Source organism: Oratosquilla oratoria, chromosome 27 (assembly GCF_046742065.1).
Source record: "Oratosquilla oratoria isolate Oo_2021 chromosome 27, ASM4674206v1, whole genome shotgun sequence".
NCBI classification, from domain to species: Eukaryota; Metazoa; Arthropoda; class Malacostraca; order Stomatopoda; family Squillidae; genus Oratosquilla; species Oratosquilla oratoria.
The window spans coordinates 10,113,255-10,128,526 of NC_134803.1; the positions used below are offsets into that span (position 1 = coordinate 10,113,255).

The 15,272-nt window shown below is 39.9% G+C and overlaps 1 protein-coding gene across 1 annotated transcript in view; it reads left to right on the top strand.

Moving 5' to 3' along the window:
- Positions 1 to 14,986, top strand: part of LOC143039889 (techylectin-5A-like) — a 48,411-nt gene extending 33,425 nt beyond the window's left edge. Inside the window, exons 4-5 of the mRNA XM_076210211.1 lie at positions 8,335 to 8,571; positions 14,682 to 14,986. Of these exons, the coding sequence (XP_076066326.1) occupies positions 8,335 to 8,571; positions 14,682 to 14,890 (446 nt within the window). The 3' untranslated portion in view covers positions 14,891 to 14,986. The remainder of the gene's footprint in view (positions 1 to 8,334; positions 8,572 to 14,681) is intronic.
- Positions 14,987 to 15,272: the final 286 nt, after the last annotated feature.

A 15,272-nucleotide genomic window follows, 5' to 3' on the forward strand; every position in this document is an offset into this window, starting at 1 on the left:
CTCCTAGCACGCTATAACACCCGAGCTGAAGACGGCATTGCCATAAACTACAGATTAGACGGAAGCCTATTCAATCTTCAGCGGCTGAAATCTAAAACCAAAGTCCGCACAACTCTACATATTCGATCTTCAGTATGCTGATGATGCAGCATACCCAGCCCCAACACAGCAAGCACTACAGAGAATATTACAGCCTCCAATGATGCATACCGAGCAGGAGGTATGCTGGTCAATGCGGACAAGACTGAGGTACTTCAGTACCTATTCGAACCCCAACGGCGTAACCCCAACATACTCTCCAGGTTTACGGTTGAAGGGGAAGAACTAAAAAACGCGGATGTCTTCAAGTATCTTGGTAGCATTCTCTCTTCTACCTGCGAGCTTGGACCAGAGATTCAGAGCCGCATTCGCCAAGCCACAGTAAGCTTCGGCAAGCTCAGGGAGAGGGTATATACAAACCGAGACCTGACTGTTAACACCAAAGTCAAAGTGTATGTTGCCATCTGTCTTCCCATTCTACTGTATGGCAGTGAGTCCTGGACGTTTTACAGTAAACAAGTCCGCAGACTGGAGGCCTTCCACATCCGCTGTCTACAGTGCATTTTAGGCATCACTTGGCGTAACCGTGTACCACACGTCGACATTCTTCAAACTGCTAACACCACCAGCATATAGTCAATGATAATTAATCACTCGCCAGTTGCGCTGGGTTGGACATGTCATACGAATGCCAGAAAACCGTCCCTCGACAGGTTCCCTATGGTGAACTGAGAGATGGGACCCGTGCGACTGGTGGACAGAAGAAGAGGTTCAAAGACCATCTGAAACGAAACCTTAAAAAATGCGGTATAAAACCATACATACATACATACATACATATACCAAGGCCTTTTCCCCCTTCCAAGGGAGGTAGCCAAAAAGGGAAAGGCATAAAAACACTCCCACCCATTTCATCCCTAAATACACTCCCACCCCTCCCACCCTTCCTCTCATCTGAGCACCTCCTGGATGACGGGTCATCCCTGCACCCTGCCCACCGCCCTGGGTCAAAAGCAGTGTCGCAAGACACAGTACATCCACAGCAAGGCCGCTTCATTTAATCGGCGACCCCCCCTCTCCGTCCCCCCTTGCATATAAGGAGAGGACGGGGAGAAATCCCTTCGGGCTGCGTCAAAAATTACTCACACATACTACCCCACCCCCACCCCCCCGCCCATTCGTCCTCATGCAGTCACAACATCATCCATATACAACCATTCTCCACTCACCTCTGTCTTCCGTCCTCTCCCTTCCTTCCTCAACAGACATTCCCCTCTTCCCCAAAGCCCCCTTCACCCCATCCATCCACCTCATCCTAGGACGTCCCCTCATGTTCACTCCCTCCACATCTGCCTTCCATACCTCTTTTACTAGTCTTTCTTCACTCATTCTTTCCATGTGTCCAAACCATCCTAATATTCTTTCATCAACCCTATCTCCCAAATCCTTTTTCACCCCTGTTCTCCTCCTCACTTCCTCATTTCTCACTCTATCTAGCCTAGTAACCCCCACCATACTTCTCAGACACCTCATCTCAAACACATTCAAACTCCTTCTCTCTTCTTCTCTTATGTTCCACGTTTCTGCCCCATACAGTGCTGTTGGCACAATCACTCCTTCATACAGTCTCCTCTTCGCATCCATTCCCAAATGTCTATTCCTCATTACACTCTTCAAACCACCAAGGCATTTACTCGCTTCTCTCAATCTACATTCTACCTCCACCTTCACTCCACCTTTTCCTGCTACACTTGCACCCAAGTATCTAAAACTATCCACTTCCTCCAGTCGCTCTCCCTTAATGTTCACTTCCAGTCTACTGCCACTTTCACCCCTTGTACATCTCATCACCTTACTTTTACCCACATTTATCTTTAGCTTTCTTCTATCACATACTCTCCCAAACTCTGCCACCAGCTTCCTCAATCCCTCCTCTGACCCTGCCACAAGCGCAGTGTCGTCCGAAAACAACAGCTGGCTCACCTCCCACTTTTCTCCATTTTCTTTAACCATCTCCAATCCCTGACTCACTACCCTAGCATTCACCTCTCGCACCACCCCATCCATGTATAAGTTGAACAGCCAGGGCGACATAACGCATCCTTGACGAAGTCCCACCTTTACTTCAAACCACTCACTCTCTCCATTTCCAATCCTAACACATGCTCTACTACTCACATAAAAACTCTTGACAGCTCCCAAAAGCTTTCCTCCTATCCCATAAATCTGCATAACCTCCCACAGTGCCTTTCTGTCTACCCTATCATAAGCCTTTTCCAGATCCATAAAAGCCCAAAAAACATCCTTCCCCTTTCCTATAGCTTTCTCACATATCTGTCTTACCACAAAGATCTGATCTACACAACCTCTACCCGTCCTAAATCCACACTGTTCCTCACCAATTACTCCTTCTGTTCCTCTCCTAATCCTCTCAATTAAGATTCTCCCATAAGCCTTCCCTACTACACTCAACAGGCTAATCCCTCTGAAATTACTACATTCACACTTGTCCCCTTTTCCCTTGTACAGAGGAACTATACAGGCACTACTCCAGTCCTCCGGTACTCTACCCTCTCTCCAGCAAACATTAAATAATCTCACCAACCAGTCCACCATCACTGAACCTCCCTTTTTCAGACATTCTGCATGACATCCATCCAGACCAGGTGCCTTACCTGCTTTCATCATCTTTACAACTGCCTTCACCTCATCCTTCCTTATTTCTCCTCCATTCTCCTCACTCATCACTCTCATTTTCTTCGTATTTCCCACTGCAGCTATCTTTCCCTCCCTATCCTCCTTCACATTCAGCAACTCCCTAAAATATTCTGCCCATCTTCCCCTCACTGCCGTCTCTTCCATTATCAACTCTCCATCTGTACCTTTTACCTTTTCTTCCCTACTTGATTCGCCTCCTCTTCCTCTCTTAATTTCTTTCCAAAACATCTTTTTATTACTTTCAAAGTTTTCTGTCATACTCCTACCCCATTTCACATCTGCTCTCCTCTTTGCCTCCTTTACCTTTTGCTTTACTTCTCTTTTCTTTTCTTTGTACGTCTCATATGACTCCCCTGTCCTCTTTTGATTCTATGGTATAAAACCATACCAACTGGAAACCCTTGCCTCGGACCGATGTACCTGTCGCTTAACCATCAAGCAAGCAGCTAAGACTTTCGAGGAAAAACGCACAGCTACCAGAAACCTCCAGCGAACCCGCAGGCATGAGTACCAAGCCTAAAACCCTCTTCCACCTGGGGACGGTATCCCATGTCCAACATGTGGAAAGCGCTGCGCCTCAGAGTTTGGCGTGAGGAGCCATCGGCGCATACATCAGTGACATCGATAATGATCTTACCAATGTTTTACTTTATAAACTTTCAAGAGAGAGAGAACGTCTTCATCGTCAACGACGGACTGCCTTAACAATATATATATTTATATATATATATATATATATATATTTATAAATATATGTGTATGTGTATATGAATGTGTGTGTATGTATGTGTGTATATATACATATATATATATATATATGTTGACTATATTATGACAAATAAGACTGAAGGTGGAGGAAGCAGACGAGGAGTAATGGGAGAAATTTAATGCTTTAACGTTTGGACCCGCTGGGTCTTGATCACAAAGCTAACAACTCAAACCCAACAGAGTATTTTAAATATAGACGGGTCTTCTCATGGGACGCTACGGAGAGCTTGTTATTTTATTTGTGTATTCTTTTATTATTAATAAGCTTGTGGCTTTTGCTAGACATATAAAGCCTTCTCTATGATTAATGTTTTTATTAGTGTTAATGTATGCTGCCTCAATTGCCTTCCTCAGTTTTTTGGTACCACGGAGCGAATGGGGCGATATATATATATATATATATATAAATATATATATATATATATAGATGTATGTATATATATTTATATATACAGATATGTATATATATATATATATATATCGTATATATATATATATATGTTTATATATATATATATGTTTATATATATATATATGTATATATATATATATATATATATATATATATATATATACATATGCATATGAGTGGATGGGTGGTGAGATAAACACAGGGAACCGTTTCGGGATTTAATCTGACGTTTCGTCCTTACCAGGACTTCTTCAGAGTACATACACATTCAAACAATTCATCCCCTAAATACCCGCCGAATCTATCCGCGTTCCACCATGGTCGACCTGACCTCTCGTCCTCCTACGCTCTGCCTCGCGAAGTATCAAGCGGCTGGCCGTTTTTGTTAGTTTAATAAATCCATCGCGGTGATTGTTGCTCGGATGGGAAGCGATGTAAGCTGCTTCAGTTTTTTTTCTTCTTTTCTTATGGAGTCCTTTCTGCAGCACCTCTACTCTGTCCCAGTCTAGTAAGTGGCCATGAGTATCTACATGAACCACTAGCGAGTTTGATACTCGGTGTGCCTTGACGTCATTCCTGTGCTCAACTGTCCGCTTCTTAATACCTCTGCTGGTTTCCCCGTAGTAGCTCATAGGACAGTTTCCACGCGGTATCTTGTAGACGACACTGTTTTCTTCTCCGTTGGCCACTACTTTGTTCTGGTTCTTAACAATGTCTCCTATTTTCGTTCCCGTGCTGATCGCAATCTTGATACCGGCTCTAGTGAGCAACTGTCCCAACTCGCCTGAGTGGCTTGACTTTGGTACGGACAAATAGTCCTTGCCATCATTTTCAGTCACGTCTCCTCTGTCCCTTATGCTTCTTTCTGCGATCTTTAAAGCCTTTTCTCTGAGTTGGTACAACAGCCCTTCCGGATAACAGAGTTTGGTGAAAACGTTGAAAATGTAATCCACCTCATCTTTAACAAATTCTTCACTACAAATGCGGTATGCTCTCAGGAAGAATCCTATTACCACTCCACTCTTTATCTCTCATTGTGGCCGGAGTAGTAATGAATGATGTCGTCTTTATTGGTACTTTTTCTATAAACCGAGAATGCGGTTTTGTTTTCTTTCCTCCAGATGACGGTGTCGGGGAAGGCCAATTTGTTATCTGTCTCGTGTTCCACAGTGAACTGGATGTTTCGTTCGACATTATTTAACCTCCTCAGTTTGTTGTCCAAATTGGTGTTCTTGGGGGCAACGACTAAGACATCATCCACATATCGAAACCAGGAGGTGTTTCGACCCATTATTTTTATAAAATGATATCTCTCTAAAAGTTCCATATAGAGGGATGCTAAAACAGCACTGAGGGGGCTCCCCATTGCAAGGCCTCTACATTGGTTGTATTCCTCTCCGTTGAAAACGAAGGGACCAAATCTCACACATAGCGATATAAGTTTTAAGAAATCTACCTTTCCTACGGGTAGAGCCTCGTCATCCATATCTCTAACTACCTCTCTTGCTGCTTTTAGCGCCCCTTCCACGGAAACATTCGTGAATAAGGCTGTGACGTCAAACGAAGCCATAATTTTTCTTGAAATATCCATATCTTTTAATTTCTGAATGAGGTCACTGGAATTTTTCAGGTGAGCGCCACTTATCAATCCCAGTCTGTTGGATAGGGGTTTCGCCAAACATTTGGCTAACCTTGCGGAGCACTACGTATGCCTGAAGTGATGGGTCTCATCGGGATGTTGGGCTTATGGGTTTTTGGGAGCCTGCGCATACAAGGTGGTCTCGGGGCTTCCTCCAGCAATCCTATCAGTTTTTTGCCCCTCTGGGTTTTCGAGAGTATCTTCCTGGCCTCTTTCTTAAAATTTTCCTCTTCCACTGCAGTGTGACCTTGATATTTCTTCTCATACGTAGTGGTATCATTTAGCAGACCTAACATTTTGTCATTGTAGTCCCTATTTAGGGTGTGAATTGTTTAAATGTGTATGTACTCTGAAGAAGTCCTGGTAAGGACGAAACGTCAGAATAAATCCCTAAACGGTTCCCTGTGTTTATCTCACCACCCATCCACTCATCTGTCTTACATATTTCAACATATACATATAATGTATATATATGTATATATATATATATATATATATATATATATATATACATATATGTATATATATGTATATATGTGTGTGTGTGTGTGTGTGTGTGTGTGTGTGTGTGTGTGTGTGTGTGTGTGTGTGTGTGTGTGTGTGTGTGTGTGTGTGTGTGTATTCACCTCGGATCTGCTGCAGTCTCTGTCGAGACAGCCAGACACCACCCTACGGCAGTGAGCTCAGAGCTCCTTATTAGCCGATCTCTGGGTAGGTCTGAGACCACTCACACACCACACACCGGGAGAGCAAGGTCACAACTCCATGACTAACGTCCCGTACCTACTCGCTGCTAGGTGAACAGGGGCTACACGTGAAAGGAGACAAACCCAACTTATCTCCGCCCGACCGGGGAATCGAACCCCGGTTCTCTGACTTGTGAGGCCAGTGCTTTACCAATCCGCCACCGAGCCGTGTGTGTGTGTGTGTGTGTGTGTGTGTGTGTGTGTGTGTGTGTGTGTGTGTGTGTGTGTGTGTGTGTGTGTGTGTGTGTGTGTGTGTGTGTGTGTGTGTGTGTGTGTGTATTTACCTAGTTGTATTTACCTAGTTGTATTTTACGGGAAGGGGAGCTATGCTCGTGGGGTCCCGTCTTCATATCTCATTTTATCTAAACTATTTTTAAATTCATGTATTGTTTTTGCACACACCACTTTCTCATCTAACTTGTTCCAACTGTCTATTACTCTGTGAGGAAAGCTGTTCTTTTTCACATCTCTTCTATAGCTGTCCTTCTTGATTTTCTTTCCGTGCCCTCTTGTATTTCTATCATCCCATTTTATCAGATTCTCTCTATCAATAATTTCTATGCCTTTCATGATTCTGTAGATAGCTATCAAATCTCCTCTCTCTCTTCTTTGCTCTAGTGTCTGTAGTTCAAGTTTTGCTAGTCTCTCTTCATATGATAGTTTTGAGAGTGTTGGTGCCAATTTTGTAATTGCTCTTTGTATTCTTTCAAGTTTTGTTATACATTTTTTTGTACTTGGTGACCACATCGTTGCAGCATATTCCAGTCTTGGTCTTATCAGAGTGATTAGAATTTTCTTCACCATTTCTTCATCCAGGTATGTAAATGCCACTTTAATTGTTCTTATTAGATTATAAGTTTCTCAAAAAATCTTATTTATATGTTTGTGTGTGTGTGTGTGTGTGCGTGTGTGTGTGTGTGTGTGTGTGTGTGTGTGTGTGTGTGTGTGTGTGTGTGTGTGTGTGTGTGTGTGTGTGTGTGTGTGTGTGTGTGTGTGTGTGTGTGTGTGTGTGTGTGTGTGTGTTATTTGGAAATTCGTTAACAAAAGTGGATAGTGAAAAAGATCTCGGCGTAATTATCAGTAACGACCTCAAATCATCCAAGCAGTGTATTTCAGCCTCTGAGAAAGCAAATAAGATTCTAGGGCTGATTGCGCGATCTTTTGATTTCAAAAGTCCATCGCTCATTAACAAGATATATAAATCGTTAGTTCGTCCACATTTGGAATATGCTGTTTCCGTATGGTCACCGAATCTCATTAAAGACATTGACAGACTGGAAAAAGTACAACGGCGAGCCACAAAACTGATTCCAAATATCAAAAATAAATCATACGAAAATCGACTAAAACACATGAATCTGTTTTCCATAAAAAAACGTAGACTCAGAGGTGACTTGATACAGGTCTTTAAGATTCTAAAGGGAATTGACAACATCAAAAGTGACAAAATTTTCACATTGAATGAGAATCAGACAAGAAACAATGGTCTCAAACTATCCGGAAATAGATTCAATTTGGAAGTAGGTAAAACAACTTTGCCAACCGTGTAGTTAATGAATGGAATAAACTTCCTGCACAGGTAGTGCAATGTAGTTCAGTTCGAAGCTTTAAGACTCATTTAGATAAACACCTAAGCAAGATGCTGTAATGATTATAATTTATTTTATATCATTTGTTTTTGCTTTGTTATCATTTGTCTGTTTGATTTTCATTTATTATTAGTTATGTGTCAATATATTATTATTTACTGTTTACCTGTTTGTTTGTTATTCAACTATACCTATGCATTTATTTATGTATTTTGTTTGTTGCATACATTATTATAGTTTTTTATATAATTATTATTTTATTATTATTATGATTTTTTTCTCGCATCCGACCTAGATATGGACCAAAAGGTCTCCTGTCGGCATGCTCCGCCTTTGTAATCCTTTGTAATCCTTTGTGTGTGTGTGTGAGATCGCGAATCGCTTTTCTTTGGTCACTGAGATATTTTTTTCATATTTTTTTAGGTAACGATGTTCTCCACTCGCTAACAAGCAACCGCCAGTATGCTCTTCGTGTTGACATGGAGGACTGGGAAGGTTCCCGACGCTGGGCTGAGTACGAAAACTTCTTTGTGGACTCGAGAGAATCCTTATACACTCTTACAGTTACCGGCTATAAGGGTGATGCTGGCAATGATCTTGAAGCTTATCACAGTGGACACAAGTTTTCTACACCAGAAAACGACAACGATGTCTGGGACAGTACGTAAACGACATCCGTCAACTCCTCCGTTTTATTGTCTTATATCTTTGCTTAATTACAGGATATTGCCAGCCACAGCCACAAATATTTTTATTTTGGAAAGAACAGGAAGTGACAATGGGTGGTTGAGGTTTTGGTATCCCATGTCTGTTATACCTTGTCACTCACTGACCTTCCTTTCAAACTTCAGTGCTGCTGATGACACAGAGTCCGGTTTGCGCTCATGTCTTCCCTACATCACCACACCGAACAATACATTACATATGACACCCCCTTTTTCCATGTTTATCAGATCATTTGTACACATTATTTTATATCTGTCTCAGGGGTCTCAACTGGGGAGAGAGTGGCTCTATTCTATACTTGGATCAAAATATTGATGATGACCCAGAGAGGTGTATTGATGCTGCCCTGTAAATGTATCCATTGCTGCGATATTCGTGGCCTACACTCTGTGAAACACCACCTCTTTTCCTCCAAAACCCATATGTCCTTCCACACTGTATGGTACTACTGCACCTGCTCAACGGTGCAGTGGTACCGTTCTCGACCGTTAGTTCAGCTATCCTTGTTCAAGTCCCACCCAGGGCTGAAAAAAAAAAAAAATCAGCATCGCTGCACTACCAGCCTGCACCCCATTTCTGGTGGGCAAGGAATTGGGGGCAATGACACAGTGTTACCCATAGAACGGTCCATATATGAGCTCTGAGCAATGTTCCCTCTAAACTGTGCGCATGTGCGGCGCACATATGTTTTGCAACTAGCGCACATAAAAGGAAAATGTGCACACACAAGGTTTTCAAATTATATCAAATTTCACTTATTAAAGAAGTTCCTCCCAAACATCAAATTATAGATTCTCTAAAAATATGGTAACATGCCAACCGTCAAACCAATATTTTTTTCTAACTCTAGAGCTTCCATTGCAAACGAAATAACTTTGCTGCCTGGCTGGAGTGTAGAGATCGTTTGAAAACGTTTATAAATGATTTCCACACTCTAGCCAGGAGCGGCGTTTATTGTTGGTTCAGCTATTTAATTGCCAATTTGTTCGCTGATTAGTGTAGACTTGTAAGTTTGTTAAATATGTAAAAAGCATTCTTTAACTATCAAAATTTCAAAGAACTGTTGCCCCAATTTGTCAAATTTTAAGGAAACAAAGGGTGTAAAATGAAAACGAAGTGCTAGTAGCTTTGAAATAGAATGGCTAGATGAAATAGTGGAAACTGTTACGCCAAAAGCTCATGATTTGATAAACATTCAGCTGCATGAAATATTTACTGACAATGCTTCAGCTGGAGTTGTTTGTATTTATTGCGCGATGCAAAGATTTCTGGGGATTATTCTAATGGAAAGAAGTTTGAAACCTTTTGGAAGCTGGACTTTTTGAAACGCCATTTGACAAGTAAAGTACATTTAAATGGTGTACACAAACTTGGCAACAAAATCGTTCATTGCCAGCTAGAGGAGTACTGGCTATGCTACTGGAAAGTTAAGGTGACGGAGAGCGAATACGGTCGAATTCAGAGCAGATTAAAGTTATTATTGACAATGTCTTGTCAGCTGCTAAGATGAATAACTCGCTACTTTCAGCTCAGCATATCAATGAACAAATGGAAAAGTATGTTGAACTTCCAGACAGCTGGCGAGGCAAAAATTACGCGTTTGAATTTTTGGAAAAACCTAATTGTTGAAAATTACATGGTTAAGCAAATTGCATCCGCAAATTTTCACACCTTAACCATTCATGAAAGCACTGATATAACTGTTAACAAATGTCTTATTCTCTATTTCAAGTTCAGGCGAAAAGGCTGTGAATATAAAGCATATTTTGGTGAAATAATTCATTTGCAGGGTTGTGATGCCTCCTCCATTGTGTTAGCTATTGAACAATTTGATCAAGAAAAGAAACTTGATCTCCGAAAAATGGTGATGTTTACCTTTCATGGAGCCTTAGTTATGCTGGGCAAAGTTAATAGTGTTACTGCAAAACTTAAATTAGATGTTCTACATCTTGTATAGCAACATTGTGGCTCAGCGTGAGGATCTGGGGATCACTGATACATAGAGGGAAACTAAACTAATGAGAGATATATGTTAATGAGCACATTTTACACACTCTTTACTCGTTCCACAGTGAAAAGAGCTGAATTTAAAGAAATTGCTAAGGCGTCTGAAAATGAAGTTATTGCCTTCAAACCCCTTAGTGAAGTGCGGTGGCTATCCAGGCATTTTGCATTACAGGCAATTATAAGAAACTATGAAGGACTGATTACATATTTTGAAAAAGACAGATCAAATGATCCCGTGGTTAATTATTGTCACAATAAGTTAACTAACGTGACATTCAAGGTAGCTCTTCATGTTTTAAGTGATGTCTTTGAGGAAATGGCCTCTCTGTGCAAAATCTTACAAAGGAGTAACTTGACACCACTAGACAGCCATAATTTTGCCAGAGGGAAGATCAACAAAATCAGGAATCAGTATTTAGAAGGTGATGCTTGCTGGAGTGAGAGAGTAAATACTTTACTTAAACAAGAAGAGGCTGAAGTAATAGATAGTAGGCTCCTGTTGAATTTTATAAATAGTTTATGTGCCCATTTAGAAGACCGATTCCCTGAGAATGAGGTACAAGAATGGGCAGTGTTTGATATCTTCTCTATCTCACATTGTGATTTCTCATTTGGTAGTGAACATGCTGATGTCCTTTGTCTTAGTTATCATAATTTTCTGGCTGATACTCCAGAAATAATTAGTCAGTTTAATGATTTCAAATTTTCTGTACAAGAAAAGATTAAATTAAAAGTTATATCAAATTTTACACATACGGTTGTATTTGCTTTTCAGAATGAACAGTTCTGTGATTTGACAAAATTGATGGATAATGGAGGAACCTTACTTGCATCTAGTACAGACTGTGCGAGAGGGTTTAGTCTATTGAACGAAATAAAAAACAAACTTAGAAACAGTTTAGGAGAATGTTATTTGGATATGCTTATGAGAGTGAAAAGCTCCCTATTATATGGAAATTCAATTAATTTAGATAGTGTACATAAAGAGTGGGTGAATGCCAAAGACAGAAGAGAGGAAAAAATATAGAAATAGAAGCTAAAATTATATTATACATGGGAGAATTAGTAATAGGTATAATATAAATGTTTAACAAGGTGAGAATGGGTAATGGCCTTATCTTATTATGTATGTTTAGAGGTATTTGAAAAGTTAGAAAGTTTAAAGGTAATTAGTCATTAGTGTTATTTCTTATTATTAATCAGAGCGATATCAAATGCATATTAAATATTTATGTTAGCTCTGTGATTGTTGTCATATAATATCCTTGGTGGCAGTGGCGTACCTAGCACAAGTACCGCTTGAGGCAGGAGGCAGGTTTTTATTTAGCCACCCCCTAGAAGTTTTAATCACACATCAAGACACTGAAAACGGAATAATAGAGATATATAGGTATGCAAAATAAAAAGACAAACTGTAGCAACCATTTATTTTACTCAAAGTTACTTATGTTTGAATATTAATTTGTTGGGTCACCATAAAATGCCGCCCCCAAAATTGTGCCGCCCTGGGCGGACCGCCCCCCACTTCCCTTGGTACGCCACTGCTCGATGGAAGTAATATGTAATTCAGACTTACAAATTGTACGTATTTGTTTAAATGATCAGATAGTGACTCGCATGGGCGCGCCGCACATACTTTTCAGAGAAGGAAAAGTTTGCACACAAGCAAATTTCTACGCACACTCACAGAAAAAAAAAATAGAGGAAACATTGGCTCTGAGTCCTCATCTGGGAAAGTAATAGTTGCTGAATACTTGTCCAATACATGATCTAGGACTGTGGTGAATCACATGTGTCTGAACATTGAGGTATCAACCTGTATACAGTCTCCTTTTTTCTTATATTCCAATTTCTCATATAAAGAGGGATGCGCATAAGTAGACAATGATCTTGCTGTCTTCCGTGCTTTAAAACTTGAATCATTCAATTTTTGACCATTTGACTCAAATAGACACTATCTAGAATTCTTCGACTACGTAATTTTGTTTGTGAAATGCATCCTATCTCACTCTCCTTTCTCTCAAACCTCTACATAAGGAGGTTTCAGCGTTCATCAGTTATGTCATTTTTCCTGTTTAACTTATAAAGCTGGTAAAACAGCTTGTCCGTCATTTCTATCGCCTCAACGATTCTCCTTCCATGGTACCCTTTGTCATCTTAGCACGCTGTCTGAAAAAGTACGCGATACCTTTGCCCTGATTTTTCGAAGAATGACAACTGCCTCTCTACTCGCGATAGCTTAAGAATTACAGAATATATTGCAAAAGTGATAATTTTGGGTACTGAGGCATATCTTCTGCACATATTTTCTAATCCTGACTCTAGAAAACACCGTTTTGACTACCTTTGTTCTTGTGTTATCTAAGAATGAGACAAGGCTTACTATAAGAAATACTAAATTATTCCCTTTGCTAGAAATCATACAGTATCTGACTTCCACTAAGCCAAACATCCTTACATACTCCTTTTAATTCAGCACGCAGTTTCTGGCGTAGGTCTAACAATTTTGAAGAAATAACTCGTATATACCCCCTTTTCTTTCGCAGCAATGGCAGACTTTTTTGTCTTTTCCCTTGAAAAACAATTCAACATTTCCTAAACGCTATAACCTGTACAACTCTAATTCTCTTATTCACTCATGTTTTCCATCAGAATTTCTCTCAAGCATATGTTTTTCTCTACCATCTGAAATTCATACTAAAAAAGTCTATTTTAGTGTCGTCCGCAAACTTACTAACATCACTATTAATCCCATTGTCCAAGTCGTTCTATCCATGATGGACATAAAGGGACCTAAAACCGAGCCCTGGTGGAACTCCACTTCCCCATTTGGATTTCACACCTTTTATAGTGACCCGTTGTTTTGTATCACTGATCCAAGCTATCTAATCAAACAGTTTTCCTCCTATACTTTGACTTTATTTTGTAGTCTCTGGTGGGGCACCTTGAGGAGCGCTTTGCTGAAGCCAAGGTAAATAATATCGTAACTATCATTGTTATATGACGCCTTGTAAGCTTTAGTGTAAAAATACTGAAGATTAGTTACACGTGACTCACCATTGAAGAACCCATGCTGAGTCACGAACCAAGTTATCTCTCGATGTGATCTCTGATTTTATTAGTTTTTTGTTTTGTTTTGTTTTTATTCAGGCATTTTACCTATAACTTATGTCAAACTGATTGGCCTGTAGTTACATATAGACGATTTATCTCCCTCTTTGAAAACAGGAACAAAGATTGCCTGCCCCCCAAGCAACAGGCACAAAACCAATGTCTACTGACTTTTTAAATATTTCCGTTAACTGGTCGCAGATATCAAATTTACATTGCACTCTCAGAAAGTTTTCGTCTGGACTTGGGGTTTTTGTAGCTTTAAGATTATAAATCTGTTTAACTACTTCTTCACAGACTTATGTTTGGGGTGTTTTATCTCACACAATTTTTCTCGGTAAGATAAATTTCAAAGCTTTCTTCCTCGTCGTTGTCTGTCGTAATACTGCATCTTTATCCCCTTTTTTTTTTTTTTTTTTTTTTTTTTTTTTTTTTTTTTTTTTTTTTTTTTTTTTTACCACCGCTATACCTTCGATCACTGCCCTTCTAAACTTAGTAAATGCGTGCCTCCCGCTCAGAGAAGACCATGCAACACCAGAATTTCCAAAAAGTCTAACCCCTTTCCTCTGCAATTGCCGTTTACTAGTCGACCAACACGGTTTCTCTTTCCTTCTACTGGAAGATTCTGGAATTCTCTTCCCTCTGGTTTCCCACCTGTGTATGAATTTGCCTCTTAAAAAAAATATCCTTACACTGGCTTCTGAGCTTGACTTGCTGCACTCGTAACTCTTCTTTCAGGAGTTTCCTTTTTGAAAAACATCCATTTTTTTTAACCTTTGAAAAATACAGATAAAAACAGGCATCCTTGTCATGCCTGTAAGCATTTATTTTTTGGATCCCATTACATCCTACGTCCTTTTAAAGTAAGAGATTTTGCTATCCTGATTTTCTGCGTCATTGGTTTTATATTATATACATCTTTCCAGAAAACTGTGCACAGACCTTCAAAGGAGGATGGTGGTATGGGCAATGTCACCGGGCTAATCCCACAGGACTCTACCTAAGAGGAAATCATGAGACCAATGCTATTGGTGTCAACTGGTACAGTTTCAAGGGGCACAAATACTCTCTCATGAACATCAACTTCAAAATCCGCCCTAAAGACTGTCCTAATATAAAACATCATACCCTATAAAACACCCGTTTAAATATAAGCTTACAGTTGGGTTGTTTTTCCATTGTATATCCATTGTAGAAAAATAAATAGATCAGCTGATCCACAACGATCGTGTATGCATTTTTTTATGACCACCAAAAAATATTGGGAGGTGCTCACTCTAAATGAGATATTGAGCCAGAGTGTTAAGGTCTGTATGTAGGAAATTTTGGGAAAAAAATTATGTCAATAAAAACTAAACTAAGGGCATCATGAGTAGATATTTACCTGGTTAATTGAAATTAATAAAATATTGGAAGACTGCAACTCAATAAGTTACTCCTCGATGTCGCTTGGAAAGCAATTGTTGTATAAATAGCAGCCAATATAGCTTTAGATATGATCGCTCTTGGATATCGAC